This window comes from Austrofundulus limnaeus, unplaced genomic scaffold (assembly GCF_001266775.1).
Source record: "Austrofundulus limnaeus strain Quisiro unplaced genomic scaffold, Austrofundulus_limnaeus-1.0 Scaffold4, whole genome shotgun sequence".
Lineage (NCBI taxonomy): Eukaryota > Metazoa > Chordata > Actinopteri > Cyprinodontiformes > Rivulidae > Austrofundulus > Austrofundulus limnaeus.
Window position 1 is genome coordinate 2,117,784 of NW_013952406.1, and position 20,331 is coordinate 2,138,114.

The 20,331-nt window shown below is 40.5% G+C and overlaps 1 protein-coding gene across 4 annotated transcripts in view; it reads right to left on the reverse strand.

Moving 5' to 3' along the window:
* Positions 1 to 20,331, reverse strand: part of znf385c (zinc finger protein 385C) — a 190,109-nt gene that overhangs the window by 114,847 nt on the left and 54,931 nt on the right. For all 4 annotated transcript variants that reach the window (XM_014023061.1, XM_014023054.1, XM_014023037.1 and 1 more), the window contains one exon: positions 9,128 to 9,445. In XM_014023061.1, coding sequence (XP_013878515.1) covers positions 9,128 to 9,443 — 316 coding nt within the window. In that variant the 5' untranslated portion in view covers positions 9,444 to 9,445. The remainder of the gene's footprint in view (positions 1 to 9,127; positions 9,446 to 20,331) is intronic.

The window sequence follows — 20,331 nt, forward strand, 5'->3', positions numbered from 1 at the left end:
TCATGAGGCTTTATTACAGCGAGCCAGCAGCCAGCAAAGGGTAAAAGTGTCCAAAACTAAGATCTTCAGAGGGAACAGGAGAGGCTCATCAGGTTAGCACTTCAGAGGTGGGCTTGGATTGTTTTAGAACAGAATAGAAATAATGAAAATAATAATAATAAAAACAACACAAACTGCGTTTTTTGAGAAAATGCAGTGATTGTCGAGCACTGAATGACTTCAAAAGCCAAAAATTAATTGTTAAAGCTGGAAGAACACCAGCTAAAAGACAAAAGTAGCTACATGCTAAAGGCTAGAAAGTAGCAAAACATCAAATCTGTCATCAGTTGTGAAAAAGACTTTTATTTAACAACTTGTAGAAATATTTTTGAGCTAAAATATATATTTTTTGTTTTTCCCTCGTCTCGTTCTTATTGCATCTTGAATTTGTCTGCATGTCAGTCAATAAACTTTTTTTTGGTGAAAAAAAAATCAATAAAAACAGACTTGTTGCTTTTTTCACTACAGTTGGTAGAAGCATTATAAAGAAAGCAGCAGCTCGACAAAAATATATAAATATATCATCTTATTAGTGTTTTCCTGTGACAACTAGGCAAATTCAAAAAGCCCAGGGTTGTGTATTTTTTCTTCTTTGTGTAAGAAGAGTCTGTTATTAGTCACATGGTAAAGAAAACCACACAAGATTTGTCTTCAAATCAAGCAGAAAACAACATTTTTGAATGATTATTTCATTTGTCCTCAGTTGACATTTATCATCCTGTGATGTTACACATTATGATGCTAATGCCAAACTTGTACTTGTGGCCTTACATCATTTCATGCTGTACATTAGCTATTTGTACTTCATCTGTCCATTGATGTTCACTGTACTGAAGACAGAAAATCAAGATCACACRATTTTCTGCCAATCAGAAAACCTGCTCAACTCTGACTGCAGTCCRACAGATAAAAGGCAACAGAGTGAGGAAAAAGGTCACGATATGTGGCTAAATCGACAAAATACGTTCGCAACGGCTTGATATTTTCTGACATTTAGTAAATCCACAGAGTTTGACTCATTTAGCTGATATCTCTGCAGCGGTTGAAGCAGATAGGGCCGGATGAGAGCCGATGGTTTGATTCACGTGGCCTTCTCCACAGACACATACGGCTGACCCGTCAGACGGACGTCRGAGGCTTTCTGGGAGATCTGCCCCTCCGTGTGGCCTCGTAGGCACGGCGCCTCACGGTTCTCGCTACACTGAGCTTCGTGTGTCAGCCCGCTTTGCYTGTTGACCTTTTCTCAGAGCTGGGACCGCTGTTACAAAGAGGGCTGCACCCCGGGGCAAAGAGGAGAGGAGGGGGGTAACGGGAGGTGAGGAAAGGGGAACAAAAGCGCATGACTCCAAAACCAGGAGATTTACAAAGACATGGAGAAAGACAGCACAAAAAAATAAATGTCATTTACGTGTGATTTAAATGTTTAAGGACAGATCATCTAAATGAAACATGTAGTTTCATTTAGATGATCTAGCAGGAGCTGTAAAATATAAAAACAGCATCAAGACAAATTGTCCCTTCTCTGTGGAAAAGATGAGGAAAAGCAAGGCAGCACAAAAATAAAATGCACACATACAAATGCATTCATGCTGAAAATCCATGCCTTTAATCCAATTCTTCACGCTTTATTAAAATAGAGCAAGAGCAACGCAGGCAGACAGMGGCCATGACGACAACGCTAACRTTGAAGAGTAGGGMCAAKTCACCGACACCTGAAAAAAATTAAATAAAAATGCAACAAGACGAATGTGAACAAACTCAAAAAGGTGGCGAGAAGTGGAGGAGCACAAAAGAAAACTCACAACAAATACTTGTTTCCTGCGTCAGGAGCGTCGACAGCTAAGGATGATTAACGCGAAGGGAAATGGAAAATGGCCACGCGGTCCAACAGTGTCATCAGACCGCTGGATTTATGGAAACACGGCCCTCCTGCTCGCCTCTTTTCTCTCCCGCCTCGGTTTCTCCACACCCCTCTATCATCAACTGATGATTTGTGAAATGAAACAGAGTAATTTACAGCAACACACACACACACACACACACACACACACACACACACACACACACACACACACACACACACACACACACACACGGTTAGCGGCAGAGCGGGAGAGGAGCTGCGTGAGTGCTCGGGCTGCACGGCTGGTTCAGGGCAGTTCGGTGCACGTTTCACGTTTTTATCTTTAAAGATAAAAACTTAGCGTTCATATTGATATTCATGTTRGAGGTCTGTGTTTGGGTGAAAATGTCATATTGTGAAATGTTGCTCAACATTAAAAAAAAATCGTGCAATTTACGTTGACATTTGAGGAGTTACTGATAAATTGTCCAAACTGCGACCACAAAAACTGGCTGTGAATTTGGACCACCTAGCCTTTAGCTTTATTACCCGGGCAGATGTCCAGTCGACTAGCAACCATGACGATGCTAAACAGCAGCAAAGAGGAACAAAATTAGCAAAATATTACCATWTTTATTYGKGTATAATACAATCTCAATTRTAATACGACCSCCGCTTTTTTGAGCTTAAAAAGCATAAAAAATTTAATCCTCAAACTACCTCCAATTTCATACAGACTTCAAGATTTTTCAGCCTTTGCAGTCTTTATACATATCAGTAAAATGATCGTTGGACTGTTCATTTTGTTTTAACAACGTTTGTACTAAAAGGTATTTTGACAACAAATATATATCAGCTGTAGCAGCATCATATGAATTCTGGCATTTTACACATGGTCCACCAGGAGGCGCCAACACAAAAGTCAGAGACTTCACGTGAGATTTGGGCCAACTTGTGGGGGAAAAGCAGATTACTTCCTACTCGCAAGCGCCCCCTCTGGTGGGGAAACGTTTTTTTCAAGGATACAAACTTTTTCAGAACACCGGTAGACGGCAGCCATTACAGACGAACATGTGTTTGTTGTGTTCCAGGAGCGGCCCGGTGACACACTAATGTCAGTTTGTTATCATTACTAAGGTGCAGAACTGCTTTTTCCCATTTTTTTCACATCATGTCGCCTGCCTGGATCTGTTATCTCGCTCTGAAGCACGGAGGAGTGTCAGAGGTAAGCTCGTTTCAACTGCTTTTTACGACACGGTCTCATTTAAGGACTCAAGGCATTTTGCCGATATTTCACTTAAAATACATAAGTAAAAATATTTATCCGAGTATAGTACTACCCCCCAACTTTATGGATGATTTTACGGATTTAATTTTTTGTATTATACTTGAATACAATAATCTTATTTACTATAAATTAACTAAATTAACTTAGCGGCGAAGCTCTCCATTTACCGGTCGATCTACGTTCCAACCCTCATCTATGGTCATGAGCTTTGGGTCATGACTGAAAGAACGAGGTCCCGGATACAAGCGGCCGAAATGGGTTTCCTCCGCAGGGTGGCTGGGCTCTCYCTTAGAGATAGGGTGAGAAGCTCGGTCATCCGGGAGGGACTCAGAGTAGAGCCGCTGCTCCTCCACGTCGAGAGGAGCCAGTTGAGGTGGCTCGGGCATCTGGTAAGGATGCCTCCTGGACGCCTCCCTGGTGAGGTGTTCTGGGCACGTCCCACCGGGAGGAGGCCCCGAGGAAGACCCAGGACACGCTGGAGGGACTATGTCTCTCGGCTGGCCTGGGAACGCCTTGGAGTTCCCCCGGAGGAGCTGGAAGAAGTGGCTGGGGAGAGGGAGGTCTGGGCCTCCCTTCTGAAGCTGCTGCCCCCGCGACCCGACCCCGGATAGACGGAAGAAAATGGATGGATGGATGGAAATTAGTGGCAATATTTGAAGAGCTTAAGGCCCTGTCACTACAGTATAATGTTTTAGATAACCTATGCCAACTTATGAACATTTTGTTATGACTATTTTAYTCCTATCAGCTTTGTATTCAAGCTAATTGTTAAAATTACAGTTTGTGTAGGTCCAAAAGAGGCTTCCARTAGTTTTTATTTTTATATTTCATCTTCAGCCTAAACGTCTTTAGTGTTGGACAAACCTTTCACAAATCGGCTTAAGTTGCCTTAAACATTATCAGCTGTGTCTCAATTCACGGGCTGCGTCCTCATGAGCACGTAGCCCAGCTGGGCCACGTCCTTCCCAGTCTGGGTAGGCTGCATGAAACTGCTGTGAAATGAGAGTAGACTTCGCTTGACGGATGTTGTGTGACCACGTGCTACGCCTGTTAGCATAGTGAATGGTTTCATATCCGACTTAAAATACGATGGGACATGACATCTTTTCACTCTTACATCTTCATGATTAAAACATTACACATAAATAAATAAAAAAACATTAATAATTAGAGTTTAACTCCAGCATCAGTACTTGTAGTTGCATTTTATTTATCTTATTGCAGCAGGAATTTCATCAGCTAAGTTGCTAAACTTTACATTTAAAAACAAATCCTTCGGTCCGTGATGAATTTCTAAACTACGCAGACTCGTTAAAGAAATACAATCTCCACTGTCGTCGTTTCTCTGTTTAGTTTGATATCCTCGGGATTTTTAAGATTTTGTGAGCCGCATGAGGAGGAGCCTTTGAATTGGGACGGCACTCGGCACGGAGAGGTGACGTATGCAGCCGACAAATGCTCACTCATGAGGATGCAGCCCCYGAGTTGAGACRCAGACATTGTGTGACWGGGCCTTAAATAACCYGTCATACAAGAGATCATTCATGATGATTTCTCACAAGATTAATATTAAAAACATGATGCAAATGACAGAAGCCTAACAACACAACTGCTTTAAAACTTTAAATTTTAGCACTGCCAGATTTTTTACTTAAAGCYGTCCTCCTGTCTGACTCCGCCTCTCACTTCCTCCACCATTACAAGCAAAAACAACTCCCGGTCGGCCCRCAACAAACAAACAGGATTGTCACCAACATGCAACACTAAATTGTGCATTTTGGATTCATTTTTGCTCGTTGTCTGTGAGTTAGAATCATTTCGGTGTTTGTCAACACCAGCTAGCTTGTTCCATCTTTGGTTATGAACCTGCAAAAYGTCTACATGTGCGAGAACAAAGCAAAAGCGCAATATAACATTTTAACACGTCACTCCTGTGTTTGCAGATTTGGAAGCAACGGAGCGTCACTRAGACGGGGATCGTGCTGAGAGCAAAATGTCGTGCAAGATGTTCCACAGCAATGAAAAGTAATGAGCTACAGAGTAAAAACAGCATCTGGACTGAAGGCAGACAGTGTGAACACGACAAACTCTGCAGCACCTGATCACCTGGGTGGTTTTAGGTTGRTTTTTTTATATGAATATCAACTTTWTCAAAGGTTTAATAAATATTATGGCTTCAGTTTTATAGAGTTTCTGTTTGGAATTGCTGKGGTTACTCAGGAAAATGATTTTATCAAAAATAAAATCACGTGTTGAGATCTGAACAGGAAACACAGCATMTTGAAAACCAAAAAGTCCCAAAGGTTCATATATATACATATAACACTTTTTAAATATAATGAACCGTTAGGAGAAAATTTGGCACCTTCGGTTCCRTTTTCACTGCAGATCTGGACGGCTTCTCCAAGCAGATCTGTTGGTGAGCTTCTAAACATGTTCGCGTGACGGCTGAAGGGAAGCTCTTAATCACACAGACATGCATCTTTCAGAAGGAATTGCTGCTCCACATGTCCGCCATCCATGCCAGAGGGAGGRGAGAAGAGAAGAAGAAGAGCCTGGACCCAGTGTCAGCTCAGTGAAGCAGAGAGGGAGGCAAACATGCGCCGACATGGAACAATTTGCTGGGAAACACAAACACACTGCGCGCAGCACACACACCCAAACTAATTCATATTTCCTTATTTATTCTAAATTCATGCAGTGTTTAACCTTGTAAACAAACACACCAGACGCCTTCCTTTACATACAGCATGGAGGGCTGACATAAAGAATRCGGCGAAGCGAGTATTTCTGTCTCCGCAGCACAAACCACAAACTCTGTAGCATTTAGGAATTCTAAAAATATCCAAAAAATAAAAAAAAGATAAAAAAACAGTCGAGCAGGATACATCCACGGACACACAAACAGCAGAGAAGCCGTGCTGGAGATGAGGACGCAGCAGAGCTGGCTGCCGGGGGGAGTCAGCAGAAGGTGAGCAGAGATAAGGCTGCATGATTGTGACTGCGTGTCAGAAAGAATCTGCACAACACAACAGTGCAGCGTGCCCTCATACACACCCTGCACACAAACACACACACACACACAGCTTTTTATATGCACTCTGCAGCCCCCGCAGCAGTGTACCAAAACAGGAAATTTAGACACAGGACTTGAGTGCACAGCAAAGTTTGGGATTTATTATTCTGTAGAAAATAATAAAGTTTGTTGCAGGGCTGCTAATCTGCTGAATCTTCACACTCTCACAGAACAAAACCAAGTCCAGCAGGCACAAACACAAGCCGATCAATCAAAACACTCCTCTGTCAAAAGATGTACACAAACACTGAAAACTACAGAAACTGCATTTTCTGTATAAACGCAGTGTGAATGCTAAATAAATAACTGCTGAAATTAGCCGAAGAAGCTGAAACCATGTAGTAAAGACTAAAAGAGGCAGAAGACTAGTTGAAAGAAGTATAAGACAAGCTAAAAAAGGGCAGAACACTAGCTAAAAAGGACACTAGCTAAAAAGGACACTAGCTAAAGGCAGAATACAAGCTAAAAAAAAGCAGAACAATAAGAACAGAAGCAGAACACTAGCTAAAAAGGCGAACATTAGCTAAAAGAAGCAGAATACTGGTTAAAAAGAGGACATTAGCTAAAAGAAGCAAAATACTAGCTAAAAAGAGAACATTAGCTAAAAGAAGCAGAATACTAGCTAAAAAAGAGAACATTAGCTAAACGAAGTAGAACACTAGCTAAAAAGAGAACATTAGCTAAAAGAAGCAGAACACTAGCTAAAAAGAGAACATTAGCTAAAAGAAGCAGAATACTAGCTAAAAAGGCATAACATTAGCTAAAAGAAGCAGAATACTAGCTAAAAAGGCATAACATTAGTTAAAAGAAGCAGAATACTAGCTAAAAAGGCATAACATTAGCTAAAAGAAGCAAAATACTAGCCAAAAATGGCATAACATTAGCTAAAAGAAGCAGAATACTAGCTAAAAAGGCATAACATTAGCTAAAAAAGCAGAATACTAGCTAAAAAGGCATAACATTAGCTAAAAAAGCAGAATACTAGCTAAAAAGGCATAACATTAGCTAAAAAAGCAGAACACTAAGAACAGAAGCAGAATACTAGCTAAAAAAGGAGAACATTAGTTAAAAGAAGCAGAATACTAGCAAAAAAGGCAGAACACTAGCTAAAAGCTAAAAAGATGAAAACCTAAAGAAGCAAAACACTGGATCAAAGTAGCAAACAGCATTAGAATTTATAGCAAAAAGCTCCAAATGATTAGCAAAAACTAACTAAAAGCTAGCTAGCAGCTAAAAGTAGCAGAAATCATACAATTTGGACATTCTGGAACCGTTTTTTTTTTTTTAAATTATAGTCAAACAGTAAATCTGTGTCTGAAGACCGAAGGCTGTGTCCAGATTCAGAGGCTGCATCCTTCAAAGGACCCTGGTCTACCTGGGCCGGGTACTTTGTTGACCACGAGACTGAAAGTGGATGCGAATTTGAACATTTTATAGTCTTTAGGCTTTATTCTGACAAAACTAAGCAGAAGCAACAAAGATCAAAATAGATCAAAATATTAATGTTATAAATTAACAAAATTAGCTTAGAGRCAATWATTATATTAAWTAATTTTTGTACCATAMGGTTTTTATTTAAAACTGTAGCTTTGACCACTATTACAAGAAAAAGAAAATCTCCCGGTTGGCTCAAACGCATCKTGGAAAAGAGTGAGCCGATGCCYGAGAAGGATCCACCGGACCTGYCCCTCAAATTGGGGGAAAAGGAGGACGCATTTGTGGACCGCAATTAGAGAAGGCTTGGAATTTGGACAGGCTTYGGTGCATCGCTGTGATGTAATCGGCCTACAAATTCAGCCTTTGAAGGATGCAGCCCCTAAATTTGGACACAGACAATGTTTAGTACAACCGCATGAAAAGACAATTAGTTTAGTGTTTTGTTTATTTAGGTACTTTGCAGTTTAATCATAAGCCTTCAAATAACTATACCCTGATGAGCATCAGTCCACTGCTGCCTCAAAAACTGTGTTTTCAGGATTTGATGTTTTGCTTACAGACATTCCTGTAGATTAAATTATTCAACTAAATTTGAGAATTATTATGTTGTTTTGACAAAATACCACTTTCAGATGGTGATGGATAAATAAAGCACACAAGCACAGGAATTTACCGTAAATCCTTTGGCCCACCATTCCACTGAGGTGCAGATCTACAGCCAGACACTTTCTTTTGGAAACTCTTGAAGCTCAGATATCACCAACATAAATAACTCGACCAACAGGGAAATAAGAAGTCTTGGACAACGGTGACCTTTACCAAACTCTTCTCCCTGTTATTGGTTGTAAATTACACAAGTGCTTCAGTTTCCAACGTATTTCAAATTTCTAAACATTTTATTCTTATTACATTTGGGAACTCAAAGCCTGCATGTTCAACGTGGAAGTTTCAAACGAACTGTTTGATTTTGTGATGATTTTTTTTTCCCGTTTCTTTAGCAGGACAGAGAAGAAAGCTCAGGAAAGTGTAGYTGGGGCAAAAAGAACAGAAGAACTAATTACCTGCAGCAGACCCCTTAAACTAATCTGYGAGAAGAATGAAAATAAATAAATAATAAATAAATAAACGGCCAACTTCAATCCAGAAACACGACCCACAACCAGCTTTTAATTACTTTCTCACTTGCTGACTTTGCTTTGCTCCACTCGCCTGTTGGTGGATTTCTTCAGCCCAAAGCTGTCTGAACACATTTCAGCAAACACAATCCAATTTGTTGAACTTGTGTTAAAGCCACGCAGGCGGAGGAGGACCAGTGACACGGCGTGTTGGAGTTTTCTATTAATCTGTCTGACCCTAATGAGCTATAAAACCCAGGACTGAGTGGAGCCTTCTGYGTTGCCGGTTTAGTTTTTGTTGTTGCAGCTGGGCGTCGCCTCTGGCCTACCTGCGCTGCTTGGCATTTTGCCGCGGCTGATCTTCTTCAGCCTCTTCTGGTGGGATTTGCCGTTGTAGTGGATCTGGGCCTGCGCCGCTGAGTTCAGCTGGATGTTGCAGACCTCACACAGGGTGTAAGAGCGCTGCCTCCGCTCCCGTTTGGGTCTGTGGAGGGAAGAATGCAGGGCGCCCCCCGGTGACCGGCCCTCTGGTACTGCGCCGTCGTAGCAAGACTCGATATCCATTTGCTGCACCGGCCCCGTTCCGACACCGCCCGACTCCTGCTCAGGATTGGGGGGAAAGGATAGGCTGAAAGGACGTTTCATACCTGCGACAGAAAAAGACGACATATTAGAGACCATAAATATAAATAAAAGGCCAAATTAAACACTTTTTTATATGATTCATGTGTTTTGTGGAACCCAGTGATACTTCAGTTCTTGTATCCTGAACATAGAGGGATCTTTTTTCCTCCATCTCTTTGAGCACACAAAGCCACCCTTGTAAAACCTGATATCTCCAGAGGACACGGAGCCAAAAATACTCTTCATTCCTGMAGCTTTTGTTCAGACGCTTCTGAAATTTGACCCCGCTCGTGCCTCACGCAAGCACACAGAGGAACCTGCTCGTCGTGCRCCGACAAATGCTGCACAGGATAAACAATTTAATGCACAAACATTGATGAATGAAGGTGACATAAAGATGCAATCAGGCTCCACTTGGGGGAGACAGAGTGCCGCTGCGAGGCTCTCTGAGGAACACAGGCCTCCTGTGCAGAGCTGCTTCAGAAGTGATGATTCCATGTCTGTTTACTGTCTGCACACTCCTGCCAGCCAAAAAAAAACAAAAAACAAAACAAACATCTGCAGCAGGAACCGGGCATCCTCTGTGGATGACATCAGCCAAGCAGCGTCTGGATCACACAGGATAAGTAATGTAGAGCTTCTAAATTAATTAGGATATTAGTAAGTAAACATGGTTTAAAATGAATAAAATTTAAAAAAGGCAGGGAATAAAAGCAATTAAAAATCTGCTCAGCTCTTTAAGTATTGACAGAAAGAGGAGCCGTTTGTTTCATGAGCTAGTTCTCCATAAATGAGTGAAAATGTGGGTCTATAGCAGCTCTGCAAAAGATTGAGACGTCGTCTTTGGGAAAACGTTCCTGGAATGCACCCACTGGCTTTCTGCCTCTGTCAATTTATTTACCTTTAACCCCTAACAGATAGGGCATACACAAACTGAAGAATGCAGAGTCTGTGTTGCGAATGGTTTTATACCCACATGCATTAAAAAAAAAAACTAAAAACACACAAATGCGCAAACACGCACACAGAAGGTACACAGTGCTCAAAAACACATTAGAGCAAGCAGCCTGCATGAAAGCTGCAATTCACATGGCCAATCTGGGAGCACTCAYGAGTCTACATCAGATGTTTTCACAAAAGCTTCTAGTAATGCTGTTCTATTGCACTGAATGTAAAAGAAAAAATAATAATCCTCTGTAGTCTGTAACTAAAGCAGCCTCCTCACTCTCCAGCCACGCAGCTAGCTGCAGCAAATCAGCAGGAACAAAACCCCAAAACAAAAACCTGCAAAGTAGAAAATACACCACAGCTTTGCTCCGTCCTTCACGACGGGTTTTATTCCCACAAAACATTTTATGGCAACATATTTAAAGATACGACTTCCCTTGAAGGAATGCAGTTTGCAACAAAAATTAAGCTTTGCACAAATCAACCTGTGTTTATGATGTAAAGTCTTGACTTTTATTATTATTACTACTACTACTACTATACACCTTTAACAGATGTTATGGATTATTTTTGTAGTAAAAAGACAGTTTTAGCTTTTGCTAAACAAGAGTTCAGGAAGTAACTTTAGCGCAACAATAATAAACAGAAACAGGATCGGTCCAGTTTTTTTTTAAACTGTGGGAAAAACTAAATTTAAGCTTTCAGTTAGTGCAAATATTTAGATTTCAGCTCAGATTTAGCTTTAGTTGAAGCCACACGCTCCTGGGTGTTCTAATAGATGCATGCTTTAGTTGTTGTTGAATGTTTTGAACACGAGGCAGAACTGAATGCTCGGAGTTCTTCTTTGAACCCGTTTCTTGGCTGTCCCTTTCTTCGGCGGCAGCAGAGTAGAAAGGGTCAGGTCACTTTTCTGTGCCGAAGTTGTGAGTCCACCTGCTGGATGGAGGCTCACCGGGACCGRAGGGCTCCTGCAGCTTTCATCTGTGAGTTTGTGTGAGGGCGTCTGCTCSGCGCGGCTCACAGAGACTTTAAAGACTTTTCCAGCTCGATGCAGGAGCTGTGTGAGACAAGGACCCCCGCTGTGTCCACACAGAGCTCTGTAGGCTGAGACAGGACAGAAGATTGTCAAGGGGCGAGGGGGGTAGGAGNAGACAGGACAGAAGATTGTCAAGGGGCGAGGGGGGTAGGAGGGGGGGTGGAGGGGAAGAGAAAATACTCTTTTAGTCTTGCTACGTCGGCTGTTTTCACGTTCTGATACACCCCCACACCTCCTCCCTCAGCATATGGGAACCATCAATCAGCGCCGTGATGTTGCTGAAAGACCGGGGCGCGCCCAGTATAGCAGCGATGCAATTAAAAAAAACTATTTATGATATTTTGTCTGTAGCTCACACAGGAATTCTGCAACACTTCCATGGCTTAAAGCAGCTCTAACCACCGGCCCACCTTTGAGAAGCCCCCCACCCATTCACTGTGGTTATGGTGGGCGGGGAGGTGTTGGTTTTTCACGGTTAGACCTTCAGCTGGACTAAAGCAAACACTGCAGGCATCCTACATTTCTCTGATGAGGAAACAYCTATWGATGWTTCTTTTWCTACCRTCCATCTGATCAACCTGGGGTTGCATTTCCTCTTGTGTCTTAAAGATCTTTTCAAGATTTCTATCAACCATTCAGCCTAAAATTCAGAATAGTGATGTGCAGATCAGTACTGAAATATTGATACCACAGATATCAGAACTTCATGCTCTAGAATCAATAATAAAATCACAATATTGGTACTTCAGTTGTTTCAGGTAATGAGAGTCATTAACAGGAACACAGTGGAAAATAACTAAACTATCGAATTCTTGTCTAAATTTGATGCAGTTGGAAGGAACTACTTTTTCTTCCGCCTGAGTAATGTGTAAGTGCAGAGGCTCATGTTCAGCCACTCAGTCAGTAGATGTTAATAATAGTTTCATGTTCGAATGTTTATTTAATGCAATTTAAGACTGAACTTTTCATTTTTATAGTAGTTCTTGATAATCAAACAATTTATTTTAATGCTTTTATTTTACACATTTGTTGTTTAAAACAGCATTTTCACGTTTTGTGTTCTGTTTTTTCTGCTGAATTAGTTCAGCAGTGTTGTAAATGAAGATGCTACATCAGTATACTTTAAAACGAATAAATAAATTTCCAGCAAAAATGCAGAGTGAATATTTAATGCTGAACAATGTTTGCTGAACAGCCCAAAAAGCTGAAAGTAGACTAAAAATGGCTTTTAAAAGCAGGTGAAATAGTTGAAATCAACAAACACAACCAGAAAGAACATGTTTGCTGAATTAAGCATTAAAAGTTGAAGATATCACAAAGCTCAAATTAGCTAAAAGTAGCTAAAAAACACAAAAACAGCTGAAACTAGCAAAAGGCAGCTGAAGCTGAAATCAGCAGAAGATAAGCAGAAAAGGCCAGAATGATATCTAAAAAAACTAAAATCTGAAAAATAGCCAAAAGGTGCTGAAATCAGTWCAAAGGAGATACAAAACCAGAACAGGAACAAAACTTAAAAGTTCAGGGAAAATTTATGACATTTTAAAGGGTTTAAGGATGTTGAAGACAACTATTTAGCTTCAATGAGAAAATCATGGCAGAAAAAGCTAAATATTTCAAAAAGCGTATAAATTGCTGATGTACCAAAAGTCATAGCCAGAACATCCTGATGAACAATTTGACACAGAAACTGTTGAAATAGAACTAGGATAACAGGATATATCACCATTAATATTGGTATCGACTGATATTGGTCATTTTTTAGAATATCTATCGGCCCGATGAGTAAAATTGGGCCGATAATGTCCGATATTGATTTCCCAGCTTTTAACTTTGTGTTTCTACTTTTGGAGGGGAGCTGGTTGGTCGGGTGGTATTTGTTTGATCATGATGGTGAATCTGTGCAGACAGGAATAACTGAAGCAGAGCCATGTCAGYGGTCTGGTAGTTCTTTACAGTATCGAAAATAGACAGTGTGCGTTTATAGAAATAATTTGTGTAGTTGTGTAAAATCTGCAATTATCGGCCATAACACAAATAATAATATCAGATATCAATAGACTGAAATATTTCATATCGGTGCATCCATAAATAGAACAAAAACTGCGGAATGAGATGTACAGAAGAAAAATGATGTCATAGTGTCTGACTTACTTTCACTTATTTTGAAACATGACCACAAAGCTATTAGAATCTTTAAAGATACCAACAAATCTGTTCATATAATTTAACACATTATTGAGAAAACAAACAAATCATTTCTTTTTACATTTTTTGTTTACTTTATCCTAAAGACAGGCAGAAGCTCGCTGCCTTCGGCTGAATCCCTTTTCATGAGAAATAAAGTGCACCTTCAATGAACTGTGAGAGGACCAACAAATTTAGCCATTTTTGTACAAGTTCATGCAACAGCATCTAGCACTAACCACCAGGGGACACACACACACACACACACACAAACACACACATCACAATCACAGATCGCCCTTGAATTTTGTAAACAAACAGCAAGCAGCTTGGCAAATATGTTCAAACAAAACAGAAAAAAAATCAGGCTCGTCAAAAAAATCCACCAATCGAACCACAATAATTTACCAAAAAAAGAAAACAATTAAGAAAACAAGTCAAGAAATGCAATAAATTTGAAAAAGTTCTGAGTGCAGGTGGGCTAAAGCTTTGGGGGATCAGGTTAGGGATGGAAGTGACACAGACAGATGGGGAGGGGGGGAGCTGCACAAAGGATTTTGTATAATTGGCATCATCAAAGTGTTATTACYGTCATCACGACTGTACTGTCATCACCGCAGCTACACAACGGGCCTGAGGTCTTTGAAACTGTCTTTGTGTCCAGAACATCAGTGCTGATTATGTAAAGTCCAGGCTGATGTCCCCTAATGAGTGTAATTATACAGGAATCAGTGCGGTGCTCATTGGAAAAGAAGCCTCTGCTGCTGTGTGGCTGCTGGTTCAAGAGTAGAAGGCAAGTGTTTGCAGATCTTATCACCCCCAGGCCGAGCTTAGGAGTAAATAAAGCGCAGTGGCAGATAAATTGATGTGTTTTCCCTAATCTCTGTTTGTGCTGCTGCTTCGGTCGTGCACGGGGTGTGCAGCCGTTGTTTGTGGAACAGAATGAGCAGAGTGTTTGCTTCTGCGTCTGTGCTTCATTGTGTCCTAGCTCAACAGAATAATATCTGAATTTGCAGAGCGTCACACAGCACTGAAGCTGAGGGAAACGGTTTACTTCTGCACAGGTAGACATGTTGTTATTGTTAGGGAGATGAAAGAAGAATTTAGACCAAAGAGGAGCTGGTGAACAGTGACTCCAGATAAAACATCCTGGCTGCCTTTTTGACAAGCAAACTTAAACTGCAGGTATTCTCTTGATCAAACATCTGATTATTTTAAAGAGGGGCTATTATGCAAAAAACAGCTTTTTTTTTTTAGCTTTACTGTATATCATGTTATACTGTAATTTCCTCATCAAAAAACATACCCAGAGTGTTGCTTTGACTCATTCATGCATGTTGGAGAAATCCTTGAATCTCCTGTGATAGACATTCARAGCCACCTAATCKCTTGCTMATACAAAGCTCCGCCTTTTTACCCAAAGCTCCTCCCCGAAGCTCAGTCTGCAGCCGAGCTCCTGCCCCACAGATTCCAACAACCCTCCTACAAAAGGTTGTAAACGTCATGAAGCATTGCTGTGAAGACRTGCTGAAGTGGGAGTGTCAGAAACGGTAGGAGGTTCTTAAAGAGACAGAGGCCAGTTTCAAGTTTAGATAGGCTATGATGCAAAGTCAAATTTATTTTTGATATATTCAGCATTTTCATAAGAAMTGAAAGTATCAGAGAACTGATTGTGGCATACAATGGTGGGCACACTTCCAATAAAGCACTAACCAAGGAACAAATTTCCTGATTAGTGCTTTAGGGTTTTAGCTACTTTTTAAATTAATTAGTGGATTAGCACTTGCTAAATTTATGGGCTAGATTTAGAAGCACTAACTGAAGTCTTTAAATGTTATTGATCAACATTATTGTTAACAGCTGATGGTGAAAGCTGTCACATTTTCTTCACATGTGTCTCTAATCCACTAGGTGACATATAGACACTGATTATTGACAATATTCTGCACAAAGTAAATATTGTCTCATGTCGACTCTGAAGACTTTTAGTGCATTAGTGGTTTACAATTAGGGGATCTAAATATTTGAGTTAGTGCTTTAGGGTTAGAGCAACTAATTTTTAGATTAGTGCTGCCCACCCCTGCTGGCAAAGAACTTAAATGTGTGACTGGAAAATACATCACCCCCGCCCCCCTTTAATTTACTATGACATATTTCTCTTCCAGTGTTAATGCCCTTCACCCAGCCAAGTCCAGCARGAGAAGTTGATGCCAAACAACTGGTTTTAGCATTTTTCAAAACAACACACAACCACTGGGCGGAGTAAAGCCACTCCCTCGAGTGTGGCCCTTCATACTTTTCACCCACACAGAAACTCCAGGTCTGCCACGACTTGGCTAAAGTTAGCCAACGCAGGAAAACAAACCCGTAAGCGCCCATTTTTATTTTAAACCACAGCTTAGATGGGAAATGCCCAAAAGAAAAAAAAAAACCACAGACGCTGAAATGTTCCATAAAACACCAGATATACTTAGACATGGGCAAACCAAAGCTTAACCACAGTAACACACACACACAATAAGCAGATGAAAAGATAGATCTTTACTTCCTGGATGCCAAAGATGTGTAAAGAGCTTATTTTCCACGTTCATCACACCTTAAACCGTCTCTAACGGTTAAACAACCCAGTCTGGTGACACTAACAAGGTGTGACTGAAGCAAGAGCGAGATTTGGAGGATTTTTTCAGCTCCCAGGCAGAAATAAATCAAATTAATGAGCCAATGATCGGCYATCCTCAGCTTCTGAGGCATCTGTTGGTTGTGGTTTGAGACGAMCCCCCCACAGTTTACAGCCATACCAGCTGTGTGTGGCTGAGGCATTCCAATRACAATATTCAGAAATAGCATGAAGGACATTCGTCACCTCTCGCTTGAACGTGCACGGCTGAGAGAATCACCCAGATCTAACAGTGAGGACTAGTTCTTTTACCGCTTTTATTCACTTTCATTGCAAATCAGGTCAAACATAATCRTTTAAYAGCCCTCGGGACAATCTTTACCTCGTAATTTTTTCATTTTTCCAGCTGTGTTAGTGTGAGCTGCAGACAGTGTTGTGTGCTCCGAAGAGGAGGATTAAGTCAGTCAGAGCTGAGTGGACAAAAATTTTGCTGGGAGTGTCTTTRAATTTCTGCCTCCAGATAAAAGAGACGTTAATCCTGCATGAATTTAAAAGAAGAAAAGAAAAAAAATTAGGCCAAGTAGGAATGTTGTTTTTGCACGTCTCTCAAAACACCAATGCAATTATCGTCTAACGCGAGTCAATAATTGAGTGTAGAGCCGTACTGGCAGGGACAGAGGCGTGTCATTTTCACACAAAGCTTGTGTGACAGCAGAGAGCGTGAAGAGGGGACTCCTGCTTTCAGGATAGATGAGTAGAAGTCAGGCAGAGGTGAGGCGTTTCTGTTCTTACATGTTTGGTGATTAAAACTGAGAAAAAATGTATTGTATGAAGCCCAGTTTTTGCCAGAACATTTTTCCACACAAATACAGTACATCCGTCAACACAGATATGTTACATCAGGGATGGGCACAYGAGATGATGGAAGAGGTCAAAATATTTACCGGTAGTCAACGCTACCAGAGGACCACATAGCGCTGCACACGTACACAAAATGTAAAGAAAAAAAATTTAATGCTATTTTAGGGACATACAGGGCAGCAACTTGAGACATTTCATGTTAAAAAGGATGTGTAGCAGAAATGTGAATACAAAATATTTGAAGCAAACAAAAAATGAACACTTAACAGCAYGAGACAGTTTGAGTGGAGACTCCTGTGTGGCTCTGGTTAAATGTTGCTGTTGTGAGTTCAGTAAGCTTCACATATTTAGCTTTGYGCAGCGTGTTGCAGTGGGGACTTATGGGTGTATTCMCAYCTGACACATTTGGTCCTTTAAACGGATCAGAGTTTSTTTCCMCTGTTGGTCCGGACCTTTTATGCGGGTCATGCYAACCCTGGTGCGGATCAAACAACCGGGCCGAGGCCCATTTTTGAGGTGGTCTCAGTCCGCTTCCAAACGTCCTCTGGTGCCGTTCACTTCTGGTGTGAATACAGACCGGCCTCGAACTGAACCAACTACATGAAATATGTGCCCTTTTGGACTTCACAGGCCACCATAGCTAAGCAACATTAGCCCTTCAGTGTTGCTAACGCTACACTGCGCTACAAACAATGAGCCGTTGACGTATCAGATGCAGAAGCTCCAGATTTAAGAATTAATTTTCCCYGAGTGCCATCAGACTTCTAAGCAGCTGAATGTGACAATTTTCTGACTAATAATACTGCACATGTRCACATTTCAGACTACCTGTTGCACATCTGCACTTTTGCACACACTGTAAACACTTTTGTTCCCTTTTTTGATGTTATTATCTCTAGTTTGGTCTCTTTTTTGTTTGTCTCAGGTGTGGTCTTTTTATCCTTCACCCCTTGTTACTTTCTTTAGTATCCTTTAAGTGCTCGTTTTTTGTTTTTTGCCCGATTGTCTCTTGGCATTCATTGTGGATGGCAAAGTAAGACATTTATTGCTCAGGGAAACATGTTTCATCTGTGTATATGAAAATAAACACTTTGAATCCTTGAATTGAAACCTTGWTTGTCACCTGCATTGATTTGTTTACAAATTATAGTACACTTGCAAAAAGCACAATGTGATAAACCACACCAAAGAAAAAAAAATTAAGTCCATTATTTKGTCTGGATTAAATAAGTGGACTTTCCTGGTGTGAATACACCCATTATTAAAATCCTTTATGGCAGACAGAGTCTCTAAGCAAACTAAACACATACGTTGAAATTTTGTAAAAAAAAAAAAAAAAAAAAAAAAAAAGACTTTTTTTGTTTTTTTACATTTTTAAAAAGTTAACCCACTCATAAAAGTGTTTAAAAATAAAATAGAACAATTTGGGTGAGTGGGGGAGGGACCTCATTGGCGGGCCAAATGAAAGTCACCTGCGGGCTTCATACAGCCTGTGGGCCACCAGTTTCCCATCTCCGTGTTACTAGTGTGTGTGCACACATTTGTCTGTATCTGAGCAAAATATTTAATCTTATATCATTTCTTAAAACRAGATGTTCCTAACCTTAAATTCTGTCGTGAATTTTAATGACTAAATGTGTTTTGCAAGTAGGCAGTTGATTTATTTTGCATGTTTCTCATAAAAAGAGCAGAGCGAGTAAGCAGGCCTTGGTGTCCAGGAATAACTTCTGGCTTTAGGGACAAGAGGAAAAATACAGTAGGTAGAGCAGACATTCTCTCATAACCACAGAAATCCATGTGTCCTTTTCATCACACGAGACAAGAATGACCCAAACAAATTCAGACTCCTCGGCTGGCAGAGGAAAGGAGGCGACAGTTACAGATTCCTGCTGGCGTGACATTAAAACAATCATGTTTTTCTGCAGCAGCACTTCACCTCACATGTCGTTACTCGCTCTGAATCCGTCCCTGCAGGTTCAGGGACTGTCAGAGAGGTGCTTCTAGCAGCTAATGTCTCGGGACACGCTTACCTTCAAATGTTATTTGAATCTAGTTGGTTGAGTCCTGAACTTTTAGAAAGATTCTCAAGTTAAAAAGGCTGCTTTATATAATGTTCCAAAGCTGGACAAAATCACTGAGTTCTGAGTGTTTGTGTGTTTTGGGTGGCCATTTTTTTAAAGACCTATTTTCGTTTGAACGGCTTCAAAAACTAATATTATTTTACCGCCCATCTGCCTACATCATGTATATTTATCACCACTAAGCCACTCCCACATTTATGAATTAATCTTCTTGTCCAGGGGTTCACAAACGTTTTCATGCTATGGACCCCCAAACAGCATTAGCTTCTGGATGGTGACCCACCTTTGCAAACCCACAAACAATGTTACAAAATAAAGAAACGTTAACTTTAAAAAAATTCTCACTTTTATTCACTATTAAACAATTACTACTTTTGTTTGGCATAATAATGTTATTATATGTGCTATATTTTAATTTTAATATAACATGTTTTAAACACTGAAAAAGAAAATTTAACAAACTTGATAGAACAAAACAAAATAAATTAAACCGCTTTTAAGCTCTCTTAAATAACATTTCAACATATTATTATTAATTATATTTTAAATAATGATCAAAAAACTTATTTTTGCCTCTTTTGACTCTTCCCTCCAGCTTTCTGAGGTCCCACTAGCGCCCCCTGGTGGTCCTCACTTTGAAAAACACTGAACTACAATTTAGAAATGAAGCTATGGAGATTTAGACCCATAATAATGTTAATCATCAGTGTGGTTACACCTGAACATTATAAAACAGTCAAACTACAGCTTTTTAAAACTTACAGAAGCAAAATAAAAACGGAGAATAGTTTTCAGTGGGTTTGAAATGCCTTCCAACAAAGCTGCTTCTCATCGATGCAGTTTATCTGTGCCCGGTTGGGAGAATTGTAATCACTGTGAGGATTTGATTGCAKTAGCCTCATCACTACCTGTTGTTAACAACATTAGGTCTGTAGGAGGGAATTCATTAGAAACAGAGTCAGTCTCCTTCACATGTGGTTAAACCCGCTGACAAATTGCGTGCACCGCTGTAGACGAAWGTCATTTTCTAATGTTTTTTTTTTKTGTAAATAAAAGTGCCCAAACATACACAAGTCTGTCATCAGCAGGCATCAGAATCAGATGTTGGATCTCTACAGGAAGGAACACAAAATTACTACCTGAGAGCAGAGATTCTGTAAAATGAGACACCACACACACACA